Source organism: Callionymus lyra, chromosome 1 (genome assembly GCF_982586985.1).
Source record: "Callionymus lyra chromosome 1, fCalLyr1.hap1.1, whole genome shotgun sequence".
Lineage (NCBI taxonomy): Eukaryota > Metazoa > Chordata > Actinopteri > Syngnathiformes > Callionymidae > Callionymus > Callionymus lyra.
In genome coordinates this window covers 54,378,124-54,399,412 of record NC_141818.1, presented here as the reverse complement: position 1 = coordinate 54,399,412, position 21,289 = coordinate 54,378,124, and the positions used below count along the sequence as shown (strand labels likewise).

The window sequence follows — 21,289 nt, the reverse complement described above, 5'->3', positions numbered from 1 at the left end:
CTTCACTGGATCACTAGTGTTTGACTAGATCATAAGTTAGTATTACTTCACTGGATCACCAGTGTTTGACTAGATCATAAGTTAGTATTACTTCACTGGATCACTGGTGTTTGACTAGATCACAAGTTAGTATTACTTCACTGGATCACTAGTGTTTGACTAGATCATAAGTTAGTATTACTTCACTGGATCACTAGTGTTTGACTAGATCATAAGTTAGTATTACTTCACTGGATCACTAGTGTTTGACTAGATCATAAGTTAGTATTACTTCACTGGATCACTAGAGTTTGACTAGATCATAAGTTAGTATTACTTCACTGGATCACTAGTGTTTGACTAGATCATAAGTTAGTATTACTTCACTGGATCACTAGCGTTTGACTAGATCATAAGTTAGTATTACTTCACTGGATCACTAGTGTTTGACTAGATCATAAGTTAGTATTACTTCACTGGATCACTAGTGTTTGACTAGATCATAAGTCAGTATTACTTCACTGGATCACTAGTGTTTGACTAGATCATAAGTTAGTATTACTTCACTGGATCACTAGTGTTTGACTAGATCATAAGTTAGTATTACTTCACTGGATCACTAGTGTTTGACTAGATCATAAGTCAGTATTACTTCACTGGATCACTAGTGTTTGACTAGATCATAAGTTAGTATTACTTCACTGGATCACTAGAGTTTGACTAGATCATAAGTTAGTATTACTTCACTGGATCACTAGTGTTTGACTAGATCATAAGTTAGTATTACTTCACTGGATCACTAGTGTTTGACTAGATCATAAGTTAGTATTACTTCACTGGATCACTAGTGTTTGACTAGATCATAAGTTAGTATTACTTCACTGGATCACTAGTGTTTGACTAGATCATAAGTTAGTATTACTTCACTGGATCACTAGTGTTTGACTAGATCATAAGTTAGTATTACTTCACTGGATCACTAGTGTTTGACTAGATCACAAGTTAGTATTACTTCACTGGATCACTCGTTTTTGACTAGATCATAAGTTAGTATTATTTCACTGGATCACTGGTGTTTGACTAGATCACAAGTTAGTATTACTTCACTGGATCACTAGTGTTTGACTAGATCACAAGTTAGTATTACTTCACTGGATCACTAGTTTTTGACTAGATCATAAGTTAGTATTATTTCACTGGATCACTGGTGTTTGACTAGATCATAAGTTAGTATTACTTCACTGGATCACTAGTGTTTGACTAGATCATAAGTTAGTATTACTTCACTGGATCACTAGAGTTTGACTAGATCATAAGTTAGTATTACTTCACTGGATCACTAGTGTTTGACTAGATCATAAGTTAGTATTACTTCACTGGATCACTAGTGTTTGACTAGATCATAAGTTAGTATTACTTCACTGGATCACTAGTGTTTGACTAGATCATAAGTTAGTATTACTTCACTGGATCCCTAGCGTTTGACTAGATCATAAGTTAGTATTACTTCACTGGATCACTAGTGTTTGACTAGATCATAAGTTAGTATTACTTCACTGCATCACTAGAGTTTGACTAGATCATAAGTTAGTATTACTTCACTGGATCACTAGTGTTTGACTAGATCATAAGTTAGTATTACTTCACTGGATCACTAGCGTTTGACTAGATCATAAGTTAGTAGTACTTCACTGGATCACTAGTGTTTGACTAGATCATAAGTTAGTATTACTTCACTGGATCACTAGCGTTTGACTAGATCATAAGTTAGTATTACTTCACTGGATCACTAGTGTTTGACTAGATCATAAGTTAGTATTATTTCACTGGATCACTAGTGTTTGACTAGATCATAAGTTAGTATTACTTCACTGGATCACTAGTGTTTGACTAGATCATAAGTTAGTATTACTTCACTGGATCACTAGTGTTTGACTAGATCATAAGTTAGTATTACTTCACTGGATCACTAGTGTTTGACTAGATCATAAGTTAGTATTACTTCACTGGATCACTAGAGTTTGACTAGATCATAAGTTAGTATTACTTCAATGGATCACTAGTGTTTGACTAGATCATAAGTTAGTATTACTTCACTGGATCACTAGTGTTTGACTAGATCATAAGTTAGTATTGCTTCACTGGATCACTAGTGTTTGACTAGATCATAAGTTAGTATTACTTCACTGGATCACTAGTGTTTGACTAGATCATAAGTTAGTATTACTTCACTGGATCACTAGTGTTTGACTAGATCATAAGTTAGTATTACTTCACTGGATCACTAGTGTTTGACTAGATCATAAGTTAGTATTACTTCACTGGATCACTAGTGTTTGACTAGATCATAAGTTAGTATTACTTCAGTGGATCACTAGTGTTTGACTAGATCATAAGTTAGTATTACTTCACTGGATCACTAGTGTTTGACTAGATCATAAGTTAGTCTTACTTCACTGGATATACTGAGCCAAGACGTGTCGTCACAGACGGACGGAGACGTAAACAACAACGAGACATAGAAGTACAAACCGACAACTTTACAGAACGTGACACTGATTGGTCGAAGTGTACGTTTAAGAAATACTTGATTTATACAATAAATAATTCTAAATTATCACATGTTTTCTATATGTATATCGCACGTGCAAATATGGATATTTCTTCCATATATATCATGCAGTCCTCGTGAAGATCTTGGTGACAGATCCACCGATGCGTGTCAAGGGGTGTGTTTGTGACCTTTGACTCCTTCAGTCTGCAGCAGGACACGTGGAAGAGGTTGAGTCACTCCTGCAGGAAGATGGTAGAAACCGCTCATCAAGTCCTGTATCACGTCTGCCTGCAGCCCATCCTCGACAGGTCTAGTTTTCCAACCGGCTTTTATCAAACGTTGAAGCTAAAAGTGTTTCTTTAGGGCAGAAAACACACCGACGTACGCAGAAGAGCTGCTTCAGCATTTCACGTCTTTTTTACCTGAGAAAAGGTACCGAACCTCATTTAAACTTTACATTAGAATGTTCGTTAAATTCTCTTCTTTCTTCCTCGTAAGATTTCTGACAGATTTTGACGAACAGTTTCCGATCGTAGACGACATCTGCCTCCTGCAGCAGGCGCTTCCTGACATGTATCCTTTTCTTCAGCAAGTTTTAAACAAATCTTTGTCTCCCGTATGGAAGTAAATCACTATCAGTTTATTGAATCGTTATATTTAACATTTAATGAAAAAAATATTTAAATGGTTTCTTACGCATTTCATTTTTCTTTTAATTGTATTAAACAATTTCTATATAGAAAGGTTTAATAAGATTTTATTATTAAATGCAATAAGTTGTTTATTCAATGATTTACTTTGTTTTCTTTTTATAATAATTGAACATTTTACAAAGTTTAATATTCTAATTCCATACATTCAATATTTTCCAATTGATAGCCTTTTGAATTAAATATAATGATGTTGGTATAAAAATTGAAAAAATGTATTTATTTATTTGTTAAACAAAACTCTGTGTGAAACAAAAAATAAATAAATAGATAATAAAGCATCATTCATTTTGAGTATTTAAATGTTTTTATTCAATTGGAATTCATTAAATCAATATGGAAATGATTGCAATCACATATTTAATAAAGAACAATTCAACATTTCAATATAAAAGTTATTTAAAAATAAATAAACATTTTAATAACGTGTATTTAATGTAATCATTTAGAAAGAATGTCGTCATAATAGTAATGTATTTGACCCTCACTGAACTGAACCAATAAGAAGCTGCTTCTCTAACCACGTGACCTCCAGAGATGAGACCAGGACCTCGTACCTGATCCAGGGAGTGGAAAGTGCTCGCGACAGCACCGGGAGACCAAAGACCTTCAGCACAGCAAGAACCTCGTCTCTCGCGTCCGGGCGTCCATCAGTCGACGGAGCCGTGGGCGGAGCCGCTTACGACTTCAGAGACTCGGACGAGGAACGAGGAAGACCTTGTGGAGCAGAAGCTTCGAGCGACGTCTCCAGACGAGGAGACAACGTAATCCTTCTCATCCCCGGTTGTTGATAGTAGTCGCCACCAGGGGTCAGCACATCTCTGTCTCTCTCCAGGGTGCAGGGTCTACCCTGAGCGAGGTGGAGCTGGAGTCTCTGTTGTCGGGCATCAAGGACCTGCTGCCGGATCTGGGCGATGGATTCCTGCTGGCCTGCCTGCGAGAGTACCACTACGACCCCGAGCTGGTCATCAACAACATCCTGGAGGACCGGTTGTCCCCGGACCTGGACCGACTGGACCGAGCGCTGCCGAGGTAGAGACGGTTCTAAAGATTCTTTTCTTGGTGTGATGACGTCTGGATCGACATCTTTGCTCCTCAGGCCGGTGAAGGAGGAGCTTCCTGTCGTCCTCGGCAACAGATCCAACTTGTACGACGACGATGAATTCGACGTCTTCAGGAGGGACCAGGTGGACATGTCTCGCATTTGGAGGGGCAGGAGGTTAGTTAGCTGGTTACTTTCTTAACCAACTAGTATTATTTACACTCTGAGTCTTAAATCCCTACATTTACAATGAATCACAACTTGTTTATAATCCGTTGTACCTTTATTACTGGTTGTACTACTCTATAGTATTACTCCTCGAGGGTCTGTAGTATTACTCCTCGAGGCTCTGGAGTAGTACTCCTCGAGGCTCTGGAGTAGTACTCCTCGAGGCTCTGGAGTATTACTCCTCGAGGCTCTGGAGTATTACTCGTTCTGTAGTATTACTCCTTGTGGCTCTGTAGTATTACTCCTCGAGGCTCTGGAGTATTACTCCTTGAGGCTCTGCAGTATTACTCGTTCTGTAGTATTACTCCTCGAGGCTCTGGAGTATTACTCGTTCTGTAGTATTACTCCTCGAGGCTCTGGAGTATTACTCGTTCTGTAGTATTACTCTTCGAGGCTCTGGAGTATTACTCTTCAAGGCTCTGCAGTATTACTCGTTCTGTAGTATTACTCCTCGAGGCTCTGGAGTATTACTCCTCGAGGCTCTGTAGTATTACTCCTCGAGGCTCTGGAGTAGTACTCCTCGAGGCTCTGGAGTATTACTCCTCGAGGCTCTGGAGTATTACTCCTCGAGGCTCTGGAGTAGTACTCCTCGAGGCTCTGGAGTATTACTCCTCGAGGCTCTGGAGTATTACTCCTCGAGGCTCTGGAGTAGTACTCCTCGAGGCTCTGGAGTATTACTCGTTCTGTAGTATTACTCCTTGTGGTTCTGTAGTATTACTCCTCGAGGCTCTGGAGTATTACTCCTTGAGGCTCTGCAGTATTACTCGTTCTGTAGTATTACTCCTCGAGGCTCTGGAGTATTACTCCTCGAGGCTCTGCAGTATTACTCGTTCTGTAGTATTACTCCTCGAGGCTCTGGAGTATTACTCGTTCTGTAGTATTACTCCTTGTGGCTCTGTAGTATTACTCCTCGAGGCTCTGTAGTATTACTCCTCGAGGCTCCGGAGTAGTACTCCTCGAGGCTCTGTAGTATTACTTCTTGGGGCTCTGTAGTATTACTCCTCGAGGCTCTGGAGTATTACTCCTCGAGGCTCTGTAGTATTACTCCTTGAGGCTTTGGAGTATTACTCCTCGAGGCTCTGTAGTATTACTCCTCGAGGCTCTGTAGTATTACTCCTCGAGGCTCTGTAGTATTACTCCTCGAGGCTCCGGAGTATTACTCCTCGAGGCTCCGCAGTATTACTTTCGGGGCTCTTTAGTAGTACTCCTCGAGGCTCCGGTCTCGCTGACTAAAAGCTGATCTCAGAACAGTCACGAGGTCACGTCTGTGCAGACAAGGCGCGAGCGCTCGAGAGCTGCTGAACGACAAGCAGCACGTGGACCAGCAGCGAGCTCGATACCAGACGTACCAGACGGTGGTGGACGAGGTGGAGATCCCGGCCGGAGAGACGCCGGCCAGCCTCGGCCTGGACGACTACGACGACGAGTACGACGACACCTACGACATGAACCAAGTGGGAGCGAACGACCTGGACGGAGACAGTCTGCTGAACAGAAGGTACGACTCCATCTTCTCAACAGAACCAGAACCAGAGTGAACCTGGTGTCGTTTCAGGCCGTTCACCGTCCCTCAAGTGCTGCGCCGAGTCAACCGAGCCGAGGAGGAGGAGGAGGACGAGGAGGAGGATGAAGACCAGGGCTTAGAGGTGACACTGACTCTAGCAACCATCATTATTATGGATTCTTTTATTATCGATCTAATGAAACACCAGAGAAATAGAAAAAGGGGAATAAATGTAAGAAGATGCAACAGAAGAAAGATTGAACTACCGTATTATCTGGACTATTAGTCCCTCTGGAGTTTAAACTTGCATAATGGAGAGAAACTAGAAACGTAGAAGTCAGGAGGACATCACGTGTTATTTGTTGTGTTTTTGTTGATCTGATGACGGTTTCTTCACTTGAAGCCATGACTTCAAGAAGAAGCTCCTGTATATTACTGTATGCTCGTCACCATGGCAACGACCAGGGCGTGGAGACTCAACTACACAAGTCTCTCTTTTGTTCTCGTGAACTTGTTCCTCTGGTCGTGACTCGTCAATGAATTTTTCTAGTTTTTTGTTAACGTCAGTAACTATTCATTCATTGCTGCTTCATTACCGTCATCAGATGAATATCTTAGTCTTTTCTTCTGCAGGATATGAGTTTCTTTGTGGATTTACTGTTTATAATTTGATATAAAAGTCACACCCGAGTATAAATCACACAAACGGCCAAACCATGGAAAAAGATTATTTTAAAAACCTGTGATCATAAAGTCACATTCTGTTGGAATAAATGTTTTTTATTTATATATTATTATTTATTTTTCCAGAAAAACCCCAACAGAGACCAGTTTGTTCAGGATCCAGCTCTGCTGAGGGAGCGAGCAGAAGCCAGAAGAGCCGCCACTCAGCAGAGGAGAGGGTGAGTATTAGTGTTATTACTGATATATATTATCTTAGTTCTAAAGTATAGACACACACAGAGGAGAGGGTGAGTATTAGTGTTATTACTGATATATATTATCTTAGTTCTAAAGTATAGACACACACAGAGGAGAGGGTGAGTATTAGTGATATTACTAGTATATATTATCTTAGTTCTAAAGTATAGACACGCACAGAGGAGAGGGTGAGTATTAGTGTTATTACTGATATATATTATCTTAGTTCTAAAGTATAGACACTCACAGAGGAGAGGGTGAGTATTAGTGTTATTACTGATGTATATTATCTTAGTTCTAAAGTATAGACACTCAGCAGAGGAGAGGGTGAGTATTAGTGATATTACTAGTATATATTATCTTAGTTCTAAAGTATAGACACGCACAGAGGAGAGGGTGAGTATTAGTGATATTACTAGTATATATTATCTTAGTTCTAAAGTATAGACACTCAGCAGAGGAGAGGGTGAGTATTAGTGATATTACTGATGTATATTATCTTAGTTCTAAAGTATAGACACTCAGCAGAGGAGAGGGTGAGTATTAGTGATATTACTGATGTATATTATCTTAGTTCTAAAGTATAGACACTCACAGAGGAGAGGGTGAGTATTAGTGTTATTACTAATATATATTATCTTAGTTCTAAAGTATAGACACTCACAGAGGAGAGGGTGAGTATTAGTGATATTACTAATATATATTATCTTACTTCTAAAGTATAGACACTCACAGAGGAGAGGGTGAGTATTAGTGTTATTACTAATATATATTATCTTAGTTCTAAAGTATAGACACACACAGAGGAGAGGGTGAGTATTAGTGTTATTACTAATATATATTATCTTAGTTCTAAAGTATAGACACTCACAGAGGAGAGGGTGAGTATTAGTGTTATTACTAATATATATTATCTTAGTTCTAAAGTATAGACACTCACAGAGGAGAGGGTGAGTATTAGTGATATTACTAATATATATTATCTTACTTCTAAAGTATAGACACTCACAGAGGAGAGGGTGAGTATTAGTGTTATTACTAATATATATTATCTTACTTCTAAAGTATAGACACACACAGAGGAGAGGGTGAGTATTAGTGTTATTACTAATATATATTATCTTAGTTCTAAAGTATAGACACTCACAGAGGAGAGGGTGAGTATTAGTGTTATTACTAATATATATTATCTTAGTTCTAAAGTATAGACACTCACAGAGGAGAGGGTGAGTATTAGTGTTATTACTAATATATATTATCTTAGTTCTAAAGTATAGACACTCACAGAGGAGAGGGTGAGTATTAGTGTTATTACTAATATATATTATCTTAGTTCTAAAGTATAGACACTCACAGAGGAGAGGGTGAGTATTAGTGTTATTACTAATATATATTATCTTAGTTCTAAAGTATAGACACTCACAGAGGAGAGGGTGAGTATTAGTGTTATTACTAATATATATTATCTTAGTTCTAAAGTATAGACACTCACAGAGGAGAGGGTGAATATTAGTGTTATTACTAATATATATTATCTTAGTTCTAAAGTATAGACACACACAGAGGAGAGGGTGAATATTAGTGTTATTACTAATATATATTATCTTAGTTCTAAAGTATAGACACTCACAGAGGAGAGGGTGAGTATTAGTGTTATTACTAATATATATTATCTTAGTTCTAAAGTATAGACACTCACAGAGGAGAGGGTGAATATTAGTGTTATTACTAATATATATTATCTTAGTTCTAAAGTATAGACACTCACAGAGGAGAGGGTGAATATTAGTGTTATTACTAATATATATTATCTTAGTTCTAAAGTATAGACACTCACAGAGGAGAGGGTGAGTATTAGTGTTATTACTAGTATATATTATCTTAGTTCTAAAGTATAGACACTCACAGAGGAGAGGGTGAATATTAGTGATATTACTAATATATATTATCTTAGTTCTAAAGTATAGACACTCACAGAGGAGAGGGTGAGTATTAGTGTTATTACTAATATATATTATCTTAGTTCTAAAGTATAGACACTCGCAGAGGAGAGGGTGAGTATTAGTGTTATTACTAGTATATATTATCTTAGTTCTAAAGTATAGACACTCACAGAGGAGAGGGTGAATATTAGTGTTATTACTAATATATATTATCTTAGTTCTAAAGCATAGACACTCACAGAGGAGAGGGTGAATATTAGTGTTATTACTAATATATATTATCTTAGTTCTAAAGTATAGACACTCACAGAGGAGAGGGTGAGTATTAGTGTTATTACTAGTATATATTATCTTAGTTCTAAAGTATAGACACTCACAGAGGAGAGGGTGAATATTAGTGTTATTACTAATATATATTATCTTAGTTCTAAAGTATAGACACTCACAGAGAAGAGGGTGAATATTAGTGTTATTACTAATATATATTATCTTACTTCTAAAGTATAGACACACACAGAGGAGAGGGTGAGTATTAGTGTTATTACTAATATATATTATCTTAGTTCTAAAGTATAGACACACACAGAGGAGAGGGTGAGTATTAGTGTTATTACTAATATATATTATCTTACTTCTAAAGTATAGACACTCACAGAGGAGAGGGTGAGTATTAGTGTTATTACTAATATATATTATCTTAGTTCTAAAGTATAGACACACACAGAGGAGAGGGTGAGTATTAGTGTTATTACTAGTATATATTATCTTAGTTCTAAAGTATAGACACACACAGAGGAGAGGGTGAATATTAGTGTTATTACTAATATATATTATCTTAGTTCTAAAGTATAGACACACACAGAGGAGAGGGTGAGTATTAGTGTTATTACTAATATATATTATCTTAGTTCTAAAGTATAGACGCGCACAGAGGAGAGGGTGAGTATTAGTGTCATTACTAATATATATTATCTTAGTTCTAAAGTATAGACGCGTACAGAGGAGAGGGTGAGTATTAGTGTTATTACTAATATATATATATATACATATTTAAGTTTTATTATTAAAAAACGATGAACCTATTCATGTACTAATTAAATTATTGAACTAAAATAAATTAAACATGGAAATAATAAGATTAAATTATAAAAAAAAATGAAATTAAAATGCTTTAAAACTCAACAATATTTAAATAAAAACTTTTAAAATATGATAAATTGCTCATTAACTGATAAACTTCCACAAGATACTGAGGAGTTAAATAAGTTGATGACGTCGGATCATGAAGTTCAATCGAAGGTTCTTCTCTTTCAGCTTCAGACCCGATCGTCCCAACAACCTGGCAGGTCGACCCAAAGGTCAAGGTCAAACGACGGAGACATTCCTGGACCGACGTAAGAAGGAGGCGAACAAGAGCCGCGGCGCCAACCACAGCCGCCGCTCCATGGCCGACCGCAAGAGGAGCCGCGGCATGATCCCCTCCTGAGGGGTCAGAGGTCAACACTCATCATCACATGCTGGACGCGTGATCTTCTCTGGACATGACGCGTGATCTTCTCTGGACATGACCCGTGATCTTCTTTGGACATGACGCGTGATCTTCTCTGGACATGACGCGTGATCTTCTCTGGACATGACGCGTGATCTTCTCTGGACATGACGCGTGATCTTCTCTTTCTCTGGACGCGACGCGTGATCTTCTCTGAACATGACGCGTGATCTTCTCTGGACGCGACGCGTGATCTTCTCTGGACATGACGCGTGATCTTCTCTGGACATGACGCGTGATCTTCTCTGAACATGACGCGTGATCTTCTCTGGACATGACGCGTGGTCTTCTCTTTCTCTGGACGCGACGCGTGATCTTCTCTGAACATGACGCGTGATCTTCTCTGGACGCGACGCGTGATCTTCTCTGGACGCGACGCGTGATCTTCTCTGGACGCGACGCGTGATCTTCTCTGAACATGACCCATGATCTTCTCTGCACGCGACGCGTGATCTTCTCTGGACGCGACGCGTGATCTTCTCTGAACATGACCCGTGATCTTCTCTGGACGCCACGCGTGATCTTCTCTGGACGCCACGCGTGATCTTCTCTGGACGCCACGCGTGATCTTCTCTGGACGCGCAGCAAATGATTTTAGCTTCAGATCCTGAGGAATGTTTTATTTCTCCACCAAAGGATGTTTATTTTCAACTAGTTGATGGTTTTTCTACATGAAAAAAAGAGGAAGAAAGTAAAGAAAGTAAAGACATTTAGACGTTGATGAAGAACGAGTGACGTCAGCAGTGATCACAGCTTTTGTAACGAGAACTTGTTTTTGTAACTGAAGTCAATAAATACATCAGAACCAAGTTTTCTTCTCCGTCATCAACTGAACGAGTGTTTGAGGAACTTTTGTTTCTTCTTCGTGGAATTAAAGCAGAATATTGAGTGTTTGGATTGAAATCTTTCATTTGATTTTAATAGATTTTAAGCATTGAACTGTTTTTTGTTTTTTTATGAAATTGTTTCTATATTGAAAGGTTGAACCTTTTTTTTATAATTTAATTAAAATATTTAATACATTTATATTAAAAATTTTCTCTGTTCAATATGTTTTAATTTCAACATGTTGCCAATTTAAAAAAAATCATAAAAGCTTCGAATTACAAAAATTGAATTAAGAACATTTTTAATTATTGGTGTTTATATTGATTAAATTATTGAACAAACACCAGTTCAACCTCAATATAGACTTTATTACACCATTAAAAAGAAAAACATTCAAGGCTTAAAAAGTATTTCAATAAAATATATATATATATATGTATAAATATTATTGGATAAACTAGGTTTAAAATAAAATGAATACTTTTCGAAAATAATCTTTAATTTTACAAATGATTAAATTCAATTATTCACTAAAATAAATACCACTTTAATTGTAGAAACTTTAGAATGATTCAAAATTTGATGAAAAAACCTTGTAAATGTTGATCCACTCAATATTCTGACGTCACTGAAATACTTCTTGATACTTCGTTTGTCGACCTGTGAGCGAAACACCTGAAGTTGAACTGAAGACGAAAATAAATGAAAGATGAAACGATGAAGCTTCAATAAACTTTGACCTGAACCGTGTCTTAAATCACATACTTGTGTACTTGAAGTAGTTTTAGTGCACAAGTGCGTCTCAATTCTAAGTATGTAAATGTAGTGCTCAGTACACACTAAAATACTAACACAATCACAAAACTGAGTATGAATCGATGGACACTTTCTACACTAAACGACTCCATCTTAGTGACGTTGTAAACGGAAGTTACGTCATATATATATGTATATATATATATATATTCATATACTTCCAGGTGTATTTTCAGCAGCAGTACGAGGACGACACGTCTTCGCTGCTGATACCAGCTTAAATATTTCGTCAATATTTCTCATATTTCTTGAAACCAAACGTGCTGCCAGCAGGTGTCGCTAGTGTTCCTACAGCTGGTTGAAATCATCATTAAATAGTAGTAGAAGAAGAAGCTGTCGCGTCATTTCCTGTTAGTGTGTAGCAGCAGAGTTTGATTTGAGACATACTATCTGTGGAGGATTAGTTACTAGTTAGTACGTACACTATCCTGATGATACTAACTTCTAGTATACTAAGAGAAGTATGTTTGAGACATACTATCTGTGGAGGATTAGTTACTAGTTAGTACGAACACTATCCTGATGGTACTAACTTCTAGTATACTAAGAGAAGTATGTTTGAGACATACTATCTGTGGAGGATTAGTTACTAGTTAGTACGTACACTATCCTGTTGATACTAACTTCTAGTATACTAAGAGAAGTATGTTTGAGACATACTATCTGTGGAGGATTAGTTACTAGTTAGTACGTACACTATCCTGATGGTACTAACTTCTAGTATACTAAGAGAAGTATGTTTGAGACATACTATCTGTGGAGGATTAGTTACTAGTTAGTATGTACACTATCCTGATGATACTAACTTCTAGTATACTAAGAGAAGTATGTTTGAGACATACTATCTGTGGAGGATTAGTTACTAGTTAGTACGTACACTATCCTGATGGTACTAACTTCTAGTATACTAAGAGTAGTATGTTTGAGACATACTATCTGTGGAGGATTAGTTACTAGTTAGTACGTACACTATCCTGATGATACTAACTTCTAGTATACTAAGAGAAGTATGTTTGAAACATACTATCTGTGGAGGATTAGTAACTAGTTAGTACGTACACTATCCTGATGATACTAACTTCTAGTATACTAAGAGAAGTATGTGATTTGAGACATACTATCTGTGGAGGATTAGTTACTAGTTAGTACGTACACTATCCTGATGATACTAACTTCTAGTATACTAAGAGAAGTATGTTTAAGACATACTATCTGTGGAGGATTAGTTACTAGTTAGTACGTACACTATCCTGATGATACTAACTTCTAGTATACTAAGAGTAGTATGTTTGAGACATACTATCTGTGGAGGATTAGTTACTAGTTAGTACGTACACTATCCTGATGATACTAACTTCTAGTATACTAAGAGAAGTATGTTTGAAACATACTATCTGTGGAGGATTAGTAACTAGTTAGTACGTACACTATCCTGATGATACTAACTTCTAGTATACTAAGAGAAGTATGTGATTTGAGACATACTATCTGTGGAGGATTAGTTACTAGTTAGTACGTACACTATCCTGATGATACTAACTTCTAGTATACTAAGAGAAGTATGTTTGAGACATACTATCTGTGGAGGATTAGTTACTAGTTAGTACGTACACTATCCTGATGATACTAACCAGTGCACTGAGAGAAGTATTTGAGACACAGTTCTTGTTTTCCTCAGTAGGTGGCGCTTCATATTTGGGTTCAATAAAAAAGAGCTCCCTCTAGTGGCTTCATGAAGCTTCATCGATCACGAAGAGAAACGTTGAACTGACGATAAATGTTTAACGACTTGATTATTGACGACAATATTCCAGGTTCGTCTTCAAGTGTCTTCAAGGTTCTTCAAGGTTCTTCAAGTGTCTTCAAGTGTCTTCAAGTGTCTTCAAGTGTCTTCAAGTGTCTTCAAGAACCACAAGTTCACGCCTCGACGACGGTTCTGTTCGTCACGGAGACGAGATCCAAAGAAGTCCCAGAATTATTATTATTTTGTTTGTTTTTCTTCCACTTTGCCTGAACGTTCTGGATCATCAGTGAAGATGTAGATCCACTGCTGAGGAGGTCATAGGTCAAGGGGTCGATCGGGATCTACTGGTGAATCCTGGAGATGAAGAGTCAACACTCTTTGAAGACACTTCCTGAGGGAGAGAAACATTCATTATTGTTATTATTATTGTTGTTATTATTATGTTATTATTATTATTGTTATTATAATTATTATTATTACTATTGTTATTGTTATTATTACATTATTGTAATTATAATTATTGTTATTATTATTGTTATTATTATTATTGTTATTATTATAATTATTATTATTATAACTATATAACAAATGTGTTTGTGGTATCCCTTGTGTAATTTTCACGGTCAAGGTGACCCAAAGGCCCATAAACAAATGTGTTTGTGGTATCCCTTGTGTTATTTTCAGGGTCAAGGTGACCCGAAGGCCCGTAAACTAATGTGTTTGTGGTATCCCTTGTGTTTTCTTCAGGGTCAAGGTGAACCGAAAAACAAATGTGTTTGTGGTATCCCTTGTGTTTTCTTCAGGGTCAAGGTGACCCGAAAAACAAATGTGTTTGGGGTATCCCTTGTGTTTTCTTCAGGGTCAAGGTGACCCGAAGGCCCATAAACAAATGTGTTTGTGGTATCCCTTGTGTTTTCTTCAGGGTCAAGGTGACCCGAAGGCCCATAAACAAATGTGTTTGTGGTATCCCTTGTGTTTTCTTCAGGGTCAAGGTGACCCGAAGGCCCATAAACTAATGTGTTTGTGGTATCCCTTGTGTTGCTTCTGGGTCAAAATGAACAACCCAAGGGATACCACAAACACATTTATTTACGGGCCTTCGGGTCACCTGAGATGACAAAATAAACAGAATATTTATATTTTCAGTTAAAACCTGTTCCCTTGTTGAACTAAAGTTTAAAAGTGTTGGCTGTGATGTCACTTCCTGCCGGCGGCGGCGCTCACCCAGGATGCTGCGCTTGCAGAGCGGACAGGTGTGTCGCAGCAGCAGCCAGGTGTCCACGCAGGTCTGGTGGTACTCGTGACGACACGGCAGCACTCGCAGGCGCTGAGGGGGTACAGGGGTCACGACCTTCGACTCACGACCTTCGACTCACGACCTTCGACTCACGACCTTCGACTCACGACCTTCGCCCTCACCTGCTCGTCGTCGAACGGCTCCAGACACACGGCGCAGTCGTGCGTCTCCGCCGGGGGTCCCGGGTCGCCCCGGGGTCGGGGTCGGCGGTAGGTCTTGAGGGTCAGCGCCGAGACTCGCCGCGACACGTCCTGCGACTGAAGACACGAGTCGAGACGTTTCTTCGCCACGAACCATCGTTTACCTGCAGGTCGTCGTGACGACGCCGGTCCTGGTTCTGCCAGCGAGCCTGAAGGATGACGCCGGTGCTGAGGACCAGAACCACCAGCAGGACCGTGTCCCAGAACTGCTGCAGGTACTTCTGTGGGAACATCTACTGTGACTCAGAGTTGAAGTTTATGAAGGTATTTATTGAAGTATTTAAATCATTTGTATATTCAAAGGTTGATTCAACATTTTTTAGTTGAATAAAACATTTTAATGTATAAATTCTTCTTTAAAGTAAAGTATATATTTTTATTTGTAGTTTTTTAAATTCAGTGTAAAAATGTTCTAATGATTATTTCAACATTTTATATCCAATTTAAAAGATCATTAATTTAAAAATATTGTATTAAGAACTTTTTTTTGTTGTTGATATATATTGGAATAAAAATATTAAACTATGTGTTTGTGGTATCCCTTGTGTTGTCTCTGGGTCAAGGTGCGCTGAAGGCCCGGAAACAAATGTGTTTGAGGTATCCCTTGTGTTGTCTCTGGGTCAAGGTGCGCTGAAGGCCCGGAAACAAATGTGTTTGAGGTATCCCTTGTGTTGTCTCTGGGTCAAGGTGCGCTGAAGGCCCGGAAACAAATGTGTTTGAGGTATCCCTTGTGTTGTCTCTGGGTCAAGGTGCGCTGAAGGCCCGGAAACAAATGTGTTTGAGGTATCCCTTGTGTTGTCTCTGGGTCAAGGTGCGCTGAAGGCCCGGAAACAAATGTGTTTGAGGTATCCCTTGTGTTGTCTCTGGGTCAAGGTGCGCTGAAGGCCCGGAAACAAATGTGTTTGAGGTATCCCTTGTGTTGTCTCTGGGTCAAGGTGCGCTGAAGGCCCGGAAACAAATGTGTTTGAGGTATCCCTTGTGTTGTCTCTGGGTCAAGGTGCGCTGAAGGCCCGGAAACAAATGTGTTTGAGGTATCCCTTGTGTTGTCTCTGGGTCAAGGTGCGCTGAAGGCCCGGAAACAAATGTGTTTGAGGTATCCCTTGTGTTGTCTCTGGGTCAAGATGCGCTGAAGGCCCGGAAACAAATGTGTTTGAGGTATCCCTTGTGTTGTCTCTGGGTCAAGGTGCGCTGAAGGCCCGGAAACAAATGTGTTTGAGGTATCCCTTGTGTTGTCTCTGGGTCAAGATGCGCTGAAGGCCCGGAAACAAATGTGTTTGAGGTATCCCTTGTGTTGTCTCTGGGTCAAGGTGCGCTGAAGGCCCGGAAACAAATGTGTTTGAGGTATCCCTTGTGTTGTCTCTGGGTCAAGATGCGCTGAAGGCCCGGAAACAAATGTGTTTGAGGTATCCCTTGTGTTGTCTCTGGGTCAAGGTGCGCTGAAGGCCCGGAAACAAATGTGTTTGAGGTATCCCTTGTGTTGTCTCTGGGTCAAGATGCGCTGAAGGCCCGGAAACAAATGTGTTTGAGGTATCCCTTGTGTTGTCTCTGGGTCAAGGTGCGCTGAAGGCCCGGAAACAAATGTGTTTGAGGTATCCCTTGTGTTGTCTCTGGGTCAAGGTGCGCTGAAGGCCCGGAAACAAATGTGTTTGAGGTATCCCTTGTGTTGTCTCTGGGTCAAGGTGCGCTGAAGGCCCGGAAACAAATGTGTTTGTGGTATCCCTTGTGTTGTCTCTGGGTCAAGGTGCGCTGAAGGCCCGGAAACAAATGTGTTTGAGGTATCCCTTGTGTTGTCTCTGGGTCAAGGTGCGCTGAAGGCCCGGAAACAAATGTGTTTGAGGTATCCCTTGTGTTGTCTCTGGGTCAAGGTGCGCTGAAGGCCCGGAAACAAATGTGTTTGAGGTATCCCTTGTGTTGTCTCTGGGTCAAGGTGCGCTGAAGGCCCGGAAACAAATGTGTTTGAGGTATCCCTTGTGTTGTCTCTGGGTCAAGGTGCGCTGAAGGCCCGGAAACAAATGTGTTTGAGGTATCCCTTGTGTTGTCTCTGGGTCAAGGTGCGCTGAAGGCCCGGAAACAAATGTGTTTGTGGTATCCCTTGTGTTGTCTCTGGGTCAAGGTGCGCTGAAGGCCCGGAAACAAATGTGTTTGAGGTATCCCTTGTGTTGTCTCTGGGTCAAGGTGCGCTGAAGGCCCGGAAACAAATGTGTTTGAGGTATCCCTTGTGTTGTCTCTGGGTCAAGGTGCGCTGAAGGCCCGGAAACAAATGTGTTTGAGGTATCCCTTGTGTTGTCTCTGGGTCAAGGTGCGCTGAAGGCCCGGAAACAAATGTGTTTGAGGTATCCCTTGTGTTGTCTCTGGGTCAAGGTGCGCTGAAGGCCCGGAAACAAATGTGTTTGAGGTATCCCTTGTGTTGTCTCTGGGTCAAGGTGCGCTGAAGGCCCGGAAACAAATGTGTTTGAGGTATCCCTTGTGTTGTCTCTGGGTCAAGGTGCGCTGAAGGCCCGGAAACAAATGTGTTTGAGGTATCCCTTGTGTTGTCTCTGGGTCAAGGTGCGCTGAAGGCCCGGAAACAAATGTGTTTGAGGTATCCCTTGTGTTGTCTCTGGGTCAAGGTGCGCTGAAGGCCCGGAAACAAATGTGTTTGAGGTATCCCTTGTGTTGTCTCTGGGTCAAGGTGCGCTGAAGGCCCGGAAACAAATGTGTTTGAGGTATCCCTTGTGTTGTCTCTGGGTCAAGGTGCGCTGAAGGCCCGGAAACAAATGTGTTTGAGGTATCCCTTGTGTTGTCTCTGGGTCAAGGTGCGCTGAAGGCCCGGAAACAAATGTGTTTGTGGTATCCCTTGTGTTGTCTCTGGGTCAAGGTGCGCTGAAGGCCCGGAAACAAATGTGTTTGAGGTATCCCTTGTGTTGTCTCTGGGTCAAGGTGCGCTGAAGGCCCGGAAACAAATGTGTTTGTGGTATCCCTTGTGTTGTCTCTGGGTCAAGGTGCGCTGAAGGCCCGGAAACAAATGTGTTTGAGGTATCCCTTGTGTTGTCTCTGGGTCAAGGTGCGCTGAAGGCCCGGAAACAAATGTGTTTGTGGTATCCCTTGTGTTGTCTCTGGGTCAAGGTGCGCTGAAGGCCCGGAAACAAATGTGTTTGAGGTATCCCTTGTGTTGTCTCTGGGTCAAGGTGCGCTGAAGGCCCGGAAACAAATGTGTTTGTGGTATCCCTTGTGTTGTCTCTGGGTCAAGGTGCGCTGAAGGCCCGGAAACAAATGTGTTTGAGGTATCCCTTGTGTTGTCTCTGGGTCAAGGTGCGCTGAAGGCCCGGAAACAAATGTGTTTGAGGTATCCCTTGTGTTGTCTCTGGGTCAAGGTGCGCTGAAGGCCCGGAAACAAATGTGTTTGAGGTATCCCTTGTGTTGTCTCTGGGTCAAGGTGCGCTGAAGGCCCGGAAACAAATGTGTTTGAGGTATCCCTTGTGTTGTCTCTGGGTCAAGGTGCGCTGAAGGCCCGGAAACAAATGTGTTTGAGGTATCCCTTGTGTTGTCTCTGGGTCAAGGTGCGCTGAAGGCCCGGAAACAAATGTGTTTGAGGTATCCCTTGTGTTGTCTCTGGGTCAAGGTGCGCTGAAGGCCCGGAAACAAATGTGTTTGAGGTATCCCTTGTGTTGTCTCTGGGTCAAGGTGCGCTGAAGGCCCGGAAACAAATGTGTTTGAGGTATCCCTTGTGTTGTCTCTGGGTCAAGGTGCGCTGAAGGCCCGGAAACAAATGTGTTTGAGGTATCCCTTGTGTTGTCTCTGGGTCAAGGTGCGCTGAAGGCCCGGAAACAAATGTGTTTGAGGTATCCCTTGTGTTGTCTCTGGGTCAAGGTGCGCTGAAGGCCCGGAAACAAATGTGTTTGAGGTATCCCTTGTGTTGTCTCTGGGTCAAGGTGCGCTGAAGGCCCGGAAACAAATGTGTTTGAGGTATCCCTTGTGTTGTCTCTGGGTCAAGGTGCGCTGAAGGCCCGGAAACAAATGTGTTTGAGGTATCCCTTGTGTTGTCTCTGGGTCAAGGTGCGCTGAAGGCCCGGAAACAAATGTGTTTGTGGTATCCCTTGTGTTGTCTCTGGGTCAAGGTGCGCTGAAGGCCCGGAAACAAATGTGTTTGAGGTATCCCTTGTGTTGTCTCTGGGTCAAGGTGCGCTGAAGGCCCGGAAACAAATGTGTTTGTGGTATCCCTTGTGTTGTCTCTGGGTCAAGGTGCGCTGAAGGCCCGGAAACAAATGTGTTTGAGGTATCCCTTGTGTTGTCTCTGGGTCAAGGTGCGCTGAAGGCCCGGAAACAAATGTGTTTGTGGTATCCCTTGTGTTGTCTCTGGGTCAAGGTGCGCTGAAGGCCCGGAAACAAATGTGTTTGAGGTATCCCTTGTGTTGTCTCTGGGTCAAGGTGCGCTGAAGGCCCGGAAACAAATGTGTTTGTGGTATCCCTTGTGTTGTCTCTGGGTCAAGGTGCGCTGAAGGCCCGGAAACAAATGTGTTTGAGGTATCCCTTGTGTTGTCTCTGGGTCAAGGTGCGCTGAAGGCCCGGAAACAAATGTGTTTGAGGTATCCCTTGTGTTGTCTCTGGGTCAAGGTGCGCTGAAGGCCCGGAAACAAATGTGTTTGAGGTATCCCTTGTGTTGTCTCTGGGTCAAGGTGCGCTGAAGGCCCGGAAACAAATGTGTTTGAGGTATCCCTTGTGTTGTCTCTGGGTCAAGGTGCGCTGAAGGCCCGGAAACAAATGTGTTTGAGGTATCCCTTGTGTTGTCTCTGGGTCAAGGTGCGCTGAAGGCCCGGAAACAAATGTGTTTGAGGTATCCCTTGTGTTGTCTCTGGGTCAAGGTGCGCTGAAGGCCCGGAAACAAATGTGTTTGAGGTATCCCTTGTGTTGTCTCTGGGTCAAGGTGCGCTGAAGGCCCGGAAACAAATGTGTTTGAGGTATCCCTTGTGTTGTCTCTGGGTCAAGGTGCGCTGAAGGCCCGGAAACAAATGTGTTTGAGGTATCCCTTGTGTTGTCTCTGGGTCAAGGTGCGCTGAAGGCCCGGAAACAAATGTGTTTGAGGTATCCCTTGTGTTGTCTCTGGGTCAAGGTGCGCTGAAGGCCCGGAAACAAATGTGTTTGAGGTATCCCTTGTGTTGTCTCTGGGTCAAGGTGCGCTGAAGGCCCGGAAACAAATGTGTTTGAGGTATCCCTTGTGTTGTCTCTGGGTCAAGGTGCGCTGAAGGCCCGGAAACAAATGTGTTTGAGGTATCCCTTGTGTTGTCTCTGGGTCAAGGTGCGCTGAAGGCCCGGAAACAAATGTGTTTGAGGTATCCCTTGTGTTGTCTCTGGGTCAAGGTGCGCTGAAGGCCCGGAAACAAATGTGTTTGAGGTATCCCTTGTGTTGTCTCTGGGTCAAGGTGCGCTGAAGGCCCGGAAACAAATGTGTTTGAGGTATCCCTTGTGTTGTCTCTGGGTCAAGGTGCGCTGAAGGCCCGGAAACAAATGTGTTTGAGGTATCCCTTGTGTTGTCTCTGGGTCAAGGTGCGCTGAAGGCCCGGAAACAAATGTGTTTGAGGTATCCCTTGTGTTGTCTCTGGGTCAAGGTGCGCTGAAGGCCCGGAAACAAATGTGTTTGAGGTATCCCTTGTGTTGTCTCTGGGTCAAGGTGCGCTGAAGGCCCGGAAACAAATGTGTTTGAGGTATCCCTTGTGTTGTCTCTGGGTCAAGGTGCGCTGAAGGCCCGGAAACAAATGTGTTTGAGGTATCCCTTGTGTTGTCTCTGGGTCAAGGTGCGCTGAAGGCCCGGAAACAAATGTGTTTGAGGTATCCCTTGTGTTGTCTCTGGGTCAAGGTGCGCTGAAGGCCCGGAAACAAATGTGTTTGAGGTATCCCTTGTGTTGTCTCTGGGTCAAGGTGCGCTGAAGGCCCGGAAACAAATGTGTTTGAGGTATCCCTTGTGTTGTCTCTGGGTCAAGGTGCGCTGAAGGCCACA

The 21,289-nt window shown here is 41.4% G+C and overlaps 2 protein-coding genes across 4 annotated transcripts in view; one reads left to right on the top strand and one right to left on the bottom strand.

The window, feature by feature from the left end:
- The window catches only part of ascc2 (activating signal cointegrator 1 complex subunit 2), a 20,278-nt gene extending 9,038 nt beyond the window's left edge, over nt 1-11,240 (top strand). Inside the window, exons 10-19 of the mRNA XM_087813143.1 lie at nt 2,737-2,841; nt 2,897-2,965; nt 3,032-3,106; nt 3,779-4,007; nt 4,079-4,275; nt 4,343-4,462; nt 5,787-6,011; nt 6,069-6,159; nt 6,828-6,919; nt 10,196-11,240. Of these exons, the coding sequence (XP_087669269.1) occupies nt 2,737-2,841; nt 2,897-2,965; nt 3,032-3,106; nt 3,779-4,007; nt 4,079-4,275; nt 4,343-4,462; nt 5,787-6,011; nt 6,069-6,159; nt 6,828-6,919; nt 10,196-10,367 (1,375 nt within the window). The 3' untranslated portion in view covers nt 10,368-11,240. The remainder of the gene's footprint in view (nt 1-2,736; nt 2,842-2,896; nt 2,966-3,031; nt 3,107-3,778; nt 4,008-4,078; nt 4,276-4,342; nt 4,463-5,786; nt 6,012-6,068; nt 6,160-6,827; nt 6,920-10,195) is intronic.
- Nucleotides 11,046-21,289, bottom strand: part of rnf215 (ring finger protein 215) — a 20,373-nt gene continuing 10,129 nt past the window's right edge. For 2 of the 3 annotated variants that reach the window (XM_087813163.1, XM_087813155.1), the window contains exons 7-10: nt 15,420-15,548; nt 15,238-15,372; nt 15,043-15,145; nt 11,046-14,205 (exon numbers count right to left, since the gene is read on the bottom strand). In XM_087813163.1, the coding sequence (XP_087669289.1) occupies nt 14,141-14,205; nt 15,043-15,145; nt 15,238-15,372; nt 15,420-15,548 (432 nt within the window). In that variant the 3' untranslated portion in view covers nt 11,046-14,140. The remainder of the gene's footprint in view (nt 14,206-15,042; nt 15,146-15,237; nt 15,373-15,419; nt 15,549-21,289) is intronic. The other variant, XM_087813173.1, reaches the window with a different exon arrangement.